The sequence below is a fragment of the Propithecus coquereli genome, unplaced genomic scaffold (assembly GCF_000956105.1).
Source record: "Propithecus coquereli isolate 6110/MARCELLA unplaced genomic scaffold, Pcoq_1.0 Scaffold155, whole genome shotgun sequence".
NCBI classification, from domain to species: Eukaryota; Metazoa; Chordata; class Mammalia; order Primates; family Indriidae; genus Propithecus; species Propithecus coquereli.
The window spans coordinates 1,664,458-1,676,246 of record NW_012139969.1 but is presented as its reverse complement, the minus strand read 5'-3'; the positions used below and the strand labels follow the sequence as shown (position 1 = coordinate 1,676,246).

Genomic DNA, 11,789 nt, shown 5'->3' with positions numbered 1-11,789 from the left:
AATTGTATGAAAGACCCGGAAGTGAATATTAAAAACCTGTTAAACACGTGATTATGTAGGCATCAGTCAGGGTCCAGTCAGGAGGCACCAGAGCCGCATCCTTCCCTGACCCAAGGAACTGCATTCAGCGCCCAAGCTCCCCGGTCTCCGATCTCCTAGCTTCCGGCTGAGCTGACAGTGGAGGGCACGGGCGGGAGCCTGGAGGGTAGGAGGAGAGAGGGGTTGGTGTCTCCTCCCTGCTCTCTCCTGCTTTAGTGCCCTCTCTCTGGCAGTAGCTTTGTCCCCCACAGCCTCAGCTCTTCCTGGACCTATTCCCCAGGGTGCCAGGTGTCCCTGTGAGGAACCAGTCACACTGGTTCCTCCCCTCGCCCTGGAAGCCCTGGGGATAGTAACCCTCCCGTAATTGCTGGTCTCTGGGTGCCTCATCGTCCCTTCCCTGTTTGTTCCTTGCACCTCATCCCAACTTCTGTAAGCGATCTCTTCCGTTAAACCATCTTGGGTGAGGACTTCTTGCCAAGACCCTGACCCAAGCCCTTTTCCATTCTTTTTGTAGAGCCAGAATAACCTAATACTAAAACCCAACAAATGTCACAAAGACAGAATGAATAAATGAGTCACACACCAGTCTCATTTACATAGATGTAAAGTCCTAATAAAAATGCAATCAGATTAAGTCCAACCTATGTCCAACAATATATTAAAAGAATACACCACAAGCAAACATTCTTGGAATGCACAGAGGAATGTGTATCAGAACAAGCAGTAAACTGATTTACCAGAGCAATAGGTCAAAAAGAATATTTTTACATGCTGAATAAGTGTTTGGTAAATTTCAACATCTGCTCCTGATTTTTTTTTAATTTAAAATTTTGATTTTATTTATTTTTTTTAGAGACAGGGTATCATTCTGTTGCTCAGGCTGGAGTGAAGTGGCATGATCATAGCTCACTGCAGCCTCGAAATCCTGGGCTCAAGTGAGCTTCCTGCCTCAGCCTCCCAAATAGCTAGGACTACAGGTACACAACACCACATCTAATTTTTTTTTTTTTTTAGAGATGGGATCTTGCTATGTTGCCCTTATTCTAAAGATCATAGCTAATACAATTAGATAGAAAATAAAATCAAAGAAGAGGGAAACGAATTATAATTATTTATAAATATGATTGTCTTCCCAGAAAAAAATCTAAGAAATATAAAATTATCAAAATAGAAGAGTTTAAGGTCAGGCACGGTGGCTCATACCTGTAATCCTACCACTCTGGGAGGCCGAGGCAGGAGGATTGCTTAAGGCCAGGCATTTGAGACAAGCCTGAGCCAGAGTGAGACCTCGTCTCTACAAAAAAAAAAGATAGAAAAATTAGCCGGGCATGGTGGTGCACACCTGTAGTCCCAGCTACTCAGGAGGTTAAGGCAACAGGAGGATTATTTAAGCCCAGGAGTTTGAGGTTGCAGTGACCTAGAATGACACCACTGTACTCTAGCCCGGGCTACAGAGCAAGCCCCTGTGTCAAAAAAAAAAGGAAAGTTTAGTAAAGTGGCCAGTTATAAAATAACTACGGAAAAGTTAACAACAGCTTTTCAATTTCCTAATAAACTGTTAGAAAATCATAATGCCAAAAAAAAAAAAAGGCTGTATTAGTTATCTTAACAAATTACCCCAAAACTTAGTGGTTTAAAACAACAATATTTATTATCTTACAGTTTCTATGGGTCGGGAATCCTGGTGTGGTTTGGCTGTGTCCTCTGACTCAGAGTCTCTCAGAGGCTAAAATTAAGGTGTCAGCCAATGCTGTGGTGTCATCTGGAGGCTCAGCTGGGGAAGGATTTGCCTCTCAGCTCACTCACACAGTTGCTGGCAGGATCCTGTTGCTCACCAGTCGTTGGCCTGGGGGCCCCAGATCCCTGCTAGCTGTTGGCCAGTGGCCACCTCAGTTTCTCAGTTCCTGTCACGTGGGCTTCCCATAAGGCAGCTCACGACATCGCAGCTGGTTTCATCAGAGCAGGCAAGCAAGAGGGCCAGGGGGAAAAAATAACAGCAAGACAGAAATTACAGTCTTTCGTAACCTAATCTTAGAAGTAACAACCCATCATCATCTTTTGCCATATTCTATTCATGAGAAGCAAGTCACCAGGTCCAGCCTACACACAAAGGGAAGGGGTTGCTTACCAGAAGGCCTGGGTCCTTGGCAGCCATGCCAGATGCTGCCTGCCACAGATGCCACTGCTGTATGTCATGAAAACAAGCACCAAACCTGCATATTCACCTACAAAATAAGACTTCACTGAAGAACGACAATTAAAAAGACCTTAATGACAGAAAGATATACCATGTTCCTGGATAGGAACATTCAACATTGCAAACAAGTTGATTATTACTAAATTAATCTACACATTCAATACAATTACAGTTCCCAAAGGTTTTTATTTGCTTATTTAACCTGGCAGAGAAAAAAAAAGTCTAGAGTTCATCTTAAAGAATATGTAAATAACAACACCAAAGAACTTAAAAAGGGGGGCAAATTTGTATTCTCAGTCATTAACCCTTATTAAAAAGTCACAGTTATTAAAATAGGGCAATAAATACCAGTGTCAGAATGATGTGACAGACCAATGGAACAGAGTGCAAGCCCCGTCAAACACAAAAATATTCAGTTAATGATAAAATGGCCCTTCGGGTCATTGGGAAATGATGAATTCACTTATGATTCACGTTGGGATCGTTGCTTGGTTTTCTTTAAAGTTACGTTGTTACCTCTCGCCACACATGAAGATAAAGTAAAGACTTCAATATAAAAAAAGTGAAATGAAATCATAAAATCATAGAAGAAAATTTAATTGAAAATGTACATATTCTTGGTGAAGGCCAAGGTTATAAAACAATAAAGTCTGAGTTTAATAATTTGACAGCTTAAAAATGAAGCACTTTGGCACATCAAGAAAGTATTAAAAAATATTGATGCAAATGAAAATTAGTTGCAAAATACAGTGACAAAAAGTGCTATATAAAAATGTGCTGACTATACTACATCTTATAGACCTATACTGCAAAGAGGAGCATGACAATAGAAAATAGCCAAGGATATGAATGGAAAACTCACCATTCATTCATTTACTCAACGAATATATATTGGGCGCCTCTTATGTGCCAGACACAGTTCCAGGGACTTGGGACACAGCACTGTGGACCAAGACAAGGGTCCCTGCCCTCAGGGAGCTTACATTCTACTGGAGAGAGCCAGGTAATAAACAGAGGAGTAAATTCTGACGTGTCCGAGAAGGTGATGAGCACTACTGGTGAAAGTAAGAGTTAAGTAAAGTGAGCGGGAGTGGAGTGTGGGGGTTTAGGGGAGAGGCGAGGCCTTGTCAGGAAGCAGACACTTGAGCAAAGCCTTGAACCAGTGCAGGAGTGGGCTGTTCAGGGCAGGAGAAACAGCACGGTGTGCCATGGTGCTGGGGAGGCCACGGTGGCCACAACAGAGAGCACAAGGGGCCAAGGGTGGGGACCCTGGAGACCATGAGAGGTCTTTGGCTTCTATCCCGAGTGAAATGGGGAACCACTGCAGGGTTTTAAGCAGAAGAATGCAATTTTGACTTATATCTCAAAAGAATCATTCTGGCCACTGTCTTTTTTTTTTTTTTTTTGAGACAGGGTCTCACTTTGTTGCCCGAGCTAGAGTGCCGTGGCGTCATCCTAGCTCACAGCAACCTCAAACTCCTGGGCTCAAGCAATCCTTCTGCCTCAGCCTCCCGAGTAGCTGGGACTACAGGCATGCGCCACCATGCCCAGCTAATTTTTTCCATATATTTTTAGTTGTCCGATTAATTTCTTTCTATTTTTAGTAGAGATGGGGTCTCGCTCTTGCTCAGGCTGGTCTCGAACTCCTGACCTTGAGCGATCCTCCCGCCTCGGCCTCCCAGAGAGCTAGGATTACAGGCGTGAGCCACCGCGCCCCGCCTCTGGCCACTGTCTTGAGAATAGACTTCTAGGGTACAAAAGTAGAAGCAAGACGACCATTTGGGAAGTCAACAAACATATGACAAAATGCTCACTCTCACAAGTAACCAAAGAAATGCAACTAAAAAAATGTCTTTACTTGTTTTTAACCTATCCAATTTTAATGCTCTTTTTAAAAACAGTCCCCAGTATTGGTTAGGGTCAGGGCACTCCAGGCAGGTACATGGGGACCACCTTTCTGGGGGCAGCTGGGTATCTGGTGCCAAAGCCTCAAAAACATCCAAACCCTTTCACCAGAAATCCAACTTGCAATAAATGAATCTAAGGGACTAATAACAGCTGCTGCTGACAGAGCGCTCGTACCCACCAGGCTTTGTGCTAAATGCATCCCACACGTCACCTCATTTAAATTTTTACCATCACTCTCATTTTACAGGGGAAACAAAGGCACAGGAAGTTGCACGGTTCAAAACGAGGAGGGCTGGAACCAAACCCGGGCACTCGGATGCTGCCACACAGCAGAGGTAGCCACGAGCATTTGTACTCAAGGGTGTTCGTTCCGGCACCATTTAGAACAGCGGAGAGAGTACAATAAAACCAACGAAGGGGGTTACTCATTCAATTATGATTTGTCCACATTAATTTGGTCATTAAAAATCTTGTCAAAGAAAACTATAGGTTTAGATGCAGCCAGGTGCTGAGACGTGGAGACTGAGAGAAATAGAAATGCCTCTCAAAGGTCACAGAGACAGTGCAATGTCTACACCCCCACCCAGGACTGTCACCTGTGTTGCCCGAGCTGGAGTGCAGTGGCTATTCACAGCCACAATCACAGCGCACCACACTAGACTGGGAGCTCACTGGGGACCTGGCAGTTCCAGCCGCTCTCTGCAACTCTTGGCCAGCGCAGCGCCCGACACCGCACAGGCACCCAGGCAACATGCTAAATGAGTGAGGGAGTGAACTAATGAAGGAATAATTAATTGGGAGAAACATCAGCAAATATGGAGGGAGGGAGGGAGATGGGAAAGAACAGAAACAGAGGGAGACAGAGAAAATGAATGGATGAATGAAAAGATGGAGGGAGTCTATTGAAAAAAATTAAAAAGATAGAGAAAGCCCAGTGTGGTGGCTTGTGCTCGTGGTCCCAGGCACTGAAGCAGGAGAACCACTTGGGCCCAGGATTTTGAGGCTGTAGCGTACCATGATGAGGCCTGTGAATAGCTCCTGCACTCCAGCCTGGGCAACATAATGAGACCCTGTATCCAGAAAAAAAAAAATAAAGGTAGAGAAACCCAGAGAGATTCAAGTCAAAACCAGAGGGTTCCTGCCTTAGTTTCCCCGGCAGTTCTGCAGACCTTTGTTGGGCTGTCTCCCAAGTGCATGACACCCTGTTTGGTTTTGCCAGTGCTCTTTCTGGCAGGGGACACTGTGGCCTCCTCCCCCCATCACATGCTGGCTGAGGTCCAACACCAGAACTCTGACATAAGGGCCCTCCCACCCAGCAGGCCCAAACAACTACGAAGAACCCCCCACCAAGGCATGCCCCTGGGATGACAGCCCTCTCCCCAGCCTTTCATTCCTGCAGCAGTGATGGCCCCCGTCTCCTCCATCTGTGGGCCCTGGGGTGGGGTGGCGTAGAGGTGGGGACAGGGAGTGTTACCATTCAGCAGGCCCCAGAGCCACGCCTACACCAGATTCTCTGGAGGGGTGAAAGTAAGGGAGGGGAGAAGCCAGGGGGCTTGCTGCCTCTAGGGAGCCTCGCCTCCAGGCCCAGAAGATATCAGCTCTGGTATTTCCAATTCCCCCAACCATGGGGGAGGGTGCTGAAGAGCTGGGAGGGAAACCCAGTGGGAAGTGGCCAGAGCCACAGAATTCCCCTGGGTCCTAGAGAAGGGTGGGCTCCTCCACCCCCTAGCCCATCTGTCCCTGGAAAAGCCTCTGACCTCACCTCCCCAACTTCTGGGCTTCCAGCCCTGAAGAGAGACACTTCCAAACCAATGGGCCCCAGCCCCCTCCTCAGCCCCCTCCTCACTGCCTTGGCTCTGGGGACCGAGTCCCCCCTGCCTCCCTCACCATTGCGCCAGATGTGGCTGCAGGGGAAGGGTGGGCACAGGGCCCAGCTGGCAGTGGTCACTCGGTGGTCCTCTCCCTGCAGAGTCAGCGCTTTTGGTGCCAGCTTGCCCAGCCTCCTCACTCAGCATTTCCTCCAGCCCACTTTCCAGAGGCAGCAGCTGGGGCTGCAGAGGCCACTGCTGCCTGGGGTGGGGCACAGATTCCCAGTCCAGCAGGAATCCCATCAGCAGCCTTGTCTGAGCCACCACCCAGGTGCCCAGGCCTGCCCTCTGCAGTCAGTGATCACAGGAGGAGGGGGAGACCCAGCCTGGCCCAGTCTGGGAGACAAGGGCAGGAGCACCCCAATGCCTGCCCTTTTCCCTTCCCCTAACCACAGACAATTCTGACCCCTGGCCCTTTGCTCTGCAAAGCAGTGGGGCATTCCACAGCTCCTGCCCCTTCTCTGCTCCCGACCCCTCTGCCGGCCTGGCCTGCTGCTTCCTTGCTCCCCGCGGACTTTCCAGAGCCTGGTCTTCCATGACAGGGAACAGGACCCAGGGTGCTCCACAGGGAGCACCAGCAACACGTAGCTGGACACACAGTAGGTACTCAACAGAGTCGTCCATTGCCAATAGGCTCGTTCAGCGCTACATCTCCCTTCTATCCAAGGGTTCCTCGAGACTGGTCCCCAGTGCCAGGAACGGGCAGCAAGCCTCACCACATGCCTGGCTCTTAAAAATGTGGGTGTGAATTCCAGGCTTTAGGGACAGGGCTGAGAGAGGAGCTGCCCTCTCCCCAGACGGCTGAGGCTGAGCCAGCCTGGTGAGTCCGAGCCCTCATTTGACCCCAGCTCCGCACCCTCCACAGCCTGCCCCGGTCTCTTTTAGGCCACCGCTCTGCAGGTTTCTGCCCAAGAAGGCCAGGACACCTCCAGCTTCTGAGGCAAGGCCTTGCCCTGTGAGAGGCAGAGGCAGACAGGCTCACCCGGGCCCGTGCAGCTGCTGGCTCCGACCCAGTGGGCCCATTCTCCTCTGTCGGACACCTAGCCCTCAAGCCCGAGAGGTCAGAGTGGGGAGTGGAGAGGAGGGGACAGGCCCTGTCCTGCACAAAGTCACCCTGGCCAAGGAAGGCTGCTGAAGACAGAAACAGGAAAGGGACAGAGAAAATGGGGTGGGGGTCACCCTTGGGAGAGCAACCCTTCCTCTCTCACGAGTCAAGAGGAAAGAAAATAGTGGCCACGTGTCCAGCCCTGTGCTGGGTGCTTTTCATAATCCTCTCATTCCCTCCTCCCAAATATGCCACAAGAAAGGTGTTCTCACCCCCAGGTTACAGAGGACTCTGAAGCGCTGAGAGTGTGACAGGCTGCCCTGGGGAATGGCTGGGCCGGGCAGGACCCCAGGGCTCCAGTCTTGGCAGGGCGGCTGGCAGGGCCCAGTCCTGGCCATGGGAGCCTGCACGGAGGCCCAGGCTGTGTTCAGAGCAGAGTTTATTCAAACAGAGCCTAACAGGAAACTTGGCTCCTCGGACTCGCTCTGATCCGACCTTATTAAGAAAAAAGAAAGAGGAGCAAGAGCCAGCATCGGGTAAGGTTTCGCCCCAAGAGCTGGCTCCGAGGCAGAGGCTGGCTGAGTGGGATAGCTTGTGCCCTGGTCCCCCCACACCCAAAGCCCTTAGGCCGCCCTGCCCCTGTCTGGCTGGAGGAGAGGGGTCCTGCCCTCTCCAGTTCAGGGCAGTGGGGCTCCCCAACCTCACAGCCATCCTCTGCCCTCCCTCCACTCCTCGCCCCTCCCTGTCTACAGTATCCTGAGGCCTGTTTCCACTTCTCCTCCACTGCTGGCGCCCCGCTGCCCATCTGGCTGGCGGGAGGGCCCTACAGGACCCCAGGGATTCCAAGCAGCTGAGGCCAACACTGCAGGGGGCAAGCAGGAGGGAGGGAAGGCTTAACCCTCCAGGTCCCGGCCCTCAGTGAGCCCTGTCCAGCATCTTGCTTGGTGTCCTCAGCCTCCAAGTCACTCCTTGTAGGAATCCTATCCGCAGTCTGAGACCAGACCCCACGCTGGGGAACGGAGGTGTCAGTGTTCAATGGCTGCTGGCCAGGAATGGTGTGGGAAGCTCCCCACTTCCCTGGCTGGATTATGGGCATTTAAAGAGCAGACACATGCCTGAGTCACCTGAACAAGCCTCTCTCCCAAAGAACAGCACAATGGGTGCACAAATGCTGCCTGGGGGCTGGGGGAGGGGGTCCATGGTTCTGAGGAATGTCTCCTCTGGCTGTCTCCGCCAAAGGTGGGCTCCAGGAGTTTCCAAAATAGAGAGGGAATCTGCAGGGGCCAAGTTAAGGGCAGGTTCTTCCCACCTTGTTTATAAGCACAAGAGGGAAATTTTTGCCCCCCAGTTCCCAGAAGGTTGGAGAAGGCAGGGCAGGGGAGGCCTGAAGAGCAGCATTGAGAATGCAACTTCTCAGACTCCTCCCATCCCTTCCATCCCCAGGGGGAACAGAGAGTCTCCCAAAGCCTCTCAGGGATCATCAGGTCTAATACTCCATTGGTCAGATGTGGCAACAGGATCAGAGAAGGGAAGGAACTTACCAAGGTCACCCAGCAACTTAATCACAGCCACAGGACTAGGCCAGAAGTCCTGAATCCCCCTTCTGCTGTCATGTGCTTACAAGCTCCTCTGCCTCGCAATCCCCCGTCCCATGTCAAAGATAGTCCCTGGGTTCACTGCATCCACGTGTACACTCCGGTCATTCCCAGGCCATGCAGGATCAAGAGATGCAGGACAGAAACCACACTATTTCACAAGTCCCATTCAGCCCAGGGACACAGCCCACTCTTCAGACTGGGACAGGAAGGCCCAGAGGTGCGCCAAGCGGGAAAAGCTGAAGCTCCGGTCCCTTTGTACTCAGGCCCAAGAATGGAGGTGCATCTGGGCTCCAGAATTAGAGGGTAGATCCTGTTCAGCATCTCCCCAAGGAGGCCCACCAACAGGAGGATGTCTCTTAGCACTGGCTTTGGGGAACAAGAGGGAACCCCCAGGGTGCCTGGGAAGAGGGTGGAGCAAGCAGAAGTCAGGGGCCCATTCCAGCCCAAACAAGAAGTCAGTGAGTAAGGTGGAGACCAAGGATTCTGTGTCCAGAGCAGAGAGGAAGGGGCAAGGTGGTGCTGACACCCCAGCCCTGTTCTGCCTGCCAGAGCCCCACTCACCAGGTCTGAGTCCCCAGAGGCCCCTCTTACTCCCTACCTCATTCCCTCTCGAAGGGGCGAGTCTGCGGCTTGGCTGGGAGCTCCAGGGACTAAGGTAGCCCCACAGCTGCGGGACCCGCGCATAGCTAAAACCCGGCGGGCCCTAGGGCCCCGCGGAGGAGGCCCCGGCAGGCGGACCAGGCAGCCGAAGCCTCCCGGCGCTCCCAGCCTGTTGCTTATTCATTCAGAGCTGGAAAGCGCCGGCCCACGGACAGCCAGTGCCGGCCATGTAAGGCCCCCAGGCGGCCCTGCCCGCTCGGTGCCCTGCGGAGAGCCTCGTGCAGCCCTGGGCGCCGCCCCTACCCTGCCCTGACCCCTTGGCCTCGAAATGCTGTCATCGGAGGAGCCGTCCCGCTCGGGACAAGGCCAGCATGGACAAAGCTAAAGCCGGGGCAGGCAAGGAGCCGTCCTGTCCGCGAGGCCGTGGGAAAAGCAGCACGCACAGGCGGCCAGTTCTGAGAGCCTCTCTGTCCACCAGGCCTCTGCAGAGGGGCCACCATGGCTCTGGGCCGAGCCAGCTGGCAGCTGGAGGCCCTGGTGTGGGGCGCCTGCTTGTGCGTCCTGGTACACGGGCAGCAGGTACAGCCGGGGCAGGGCTCGGACCCGGGGCGCTGGCGGCAGCTGATCCAGTGGGAGAACAACGGGCAGGTGTACAGCCTGCTCAACTCGGGCTCAGAGTACGTGCCGGCCGGGCCTCCGCGCGCCGAGAGTAGCTCCCGGGTGCTGCTGGCGGGCGCGCCCCAGGCCCAGCCGCGGCGCAGCCACGGGGGCCCCCGGCGTCGGCAGGCGCCGTCCCTGCCCCTCCCGGGGCGCGTGGGCTCGGACACTGTGCGCGGCCAGGCGCGGCACCCATTCGGCTTCGGCCAGGTGCCCGACAACTGGCGCGAGGTGGCCGTCGGGGACAGCACCGGCATGGCCAGGGCCCGCACCTCCGTCTCCCAGCAACGGCACGGGGGCTCCGCCTCCTCGGTCTCGGCCTCGGCCTTCGCCACCACCTACCGCCAGCCGCCCTCCTACCCGCAGCAGTTCGCCTACCCGCAGGCGCCCTTCGTCAGCCAGTATGAAAACTACGACCCCGCGTCGCGCACCTACGACCAGGGTTACGTGTACTACCGCGGCCCGGGCGGCGGCATGGGCGCAGGGGCGGCGGCCATGGCCTCGGCGGGCGTCATCTACCCCTTCCAGCCCCGGGCGCGCTACGAGGACTATGGCGGCGGGGAAGAGCAGCCCGAGTACCCGGCCCAGGGCTTCTACCCGGCCCCAGAGCGGCCCTACGCGCCGCAGCCGCAGTCCCCCGACGGCCTGGACCGCCGCTACTCGCACAGCCTGTACCACGAGGGAACCACGGGCCTCGAGCAGGCCTACCCCGACCCCAGCCCCGACGCGGCGCAGTCCACCGGAGGCGCCTACGGCGGCGACCCCCGCCTGGGCTGGTACCCGCCCTACGCCAACGTGCCGCCTGAGGCCTACAGCCCGCCACGCGCCGTGGAGCCGCAGCCGCCCTTCCGCGTGCTGGAGCCGCCCTACCTGCCTGTGCGCAGCTCCGACGCGCCCCCGCCGGGTGGGGACCGGAATGGCGCGCAGCAGGGCCGCCTCAGCGTGGGCAGCGTGTACCGGCCCAACCAGAACGGTCGCGGTGAGTACGGCCCCGACGCCCCGGGCCCCTCTGTAGTGCTCCTGGTCACTGGTGGACTGCTCGAGGCGCCCAGATCCCCTCCTGCATCCTATACCGAAGGCCTCCCCTGAGTTGCAAAAGCAAGGACCCCCCCCCACCCCCCACCCCAGCCAACAGCCCCACAGCATCTCGCCTCCCCCCAACCCATGCATCATCAGTGCCAGGGGTTGGCCAGGCAGGCATGGGCTCCGACCCTGGCTTTGAGGGTAGGGGGCAGAGGGACCAGCTGGACTTTGGGAGGAGACACCTTCCAGACCTGGCTTGAGTCATCTGGGGACAGAGGGAAGGAGCTATTCTCCCTGCCTCTCCCTCCTTCCAATCAGGGCACCTCCTTCCACACCTGGAGGTGCCCCTGTGCCAGCCCACAGGTGAGGCAGGGAGCATCAGAAGCCTGCGTCTGCAGGGCCAGCCAGGGGAGGTGTGGCCAGTGCCTGTTACTGGGCATCTGTGAGCTTGGCCTGAGTGATCAAGAGGTTAGCGGGGCACCTTTTCCCTGGGCAGGAGCCCAGACTAGATGGCCAGAACTCCCTGAGGGGGCATCTGCAAGGCCAGGATTAGAGACATCAGTGAGGCACTGGCCTGGGCACAAATTCCAGGGGTACCCCAAACTCAGTAATGGAGATAAAGTAATATCTCAATGTATTATGTCAAAATCAAAATTAATGCAAAAAAATCCATGATGAGAAAAATGTTCAAATTTTATTGTATTTTATCATTGTTTTTTTTAGTGACAGGGTCTTGCTCTGTCACCCACCCAGGCTGGAGTGCAGTGGCACGATCACAGCTCACTGCAACCTCAAACTCCTGGGCTCAAGCGATCCTCCTGCCTCAGCCTCCCGAGTAGCTGGGGCTACAGATG

At 54.5% G+C, this 11,789-nt stretch overlaps 1 protein-coding gene across 1 annotated transcript in view; it reads left to right on the top strand.

The window, feature by feature from the left end:
* Positions 1-9,400: 9,400 nt before the first annotated feature.
* Positions 9,401-11,789, top strand: part of LOXL1 (lysyl oxidase-like 1) — a 24,428-nt gene continuing 22,039 nt past the window's right edge. The window contains exon 1 of the mRNA XM_012640641.1: positions 9,401-10,891. Coding sequence (XP_012496095.1) covers positions 9,754-10,891 — 1,138 coding nt within the window. The 5' untranslated portion in view covers positions 9,401-9,753. The remainder of the gene's footprint in view (positions 10,892-11,789) is intronic.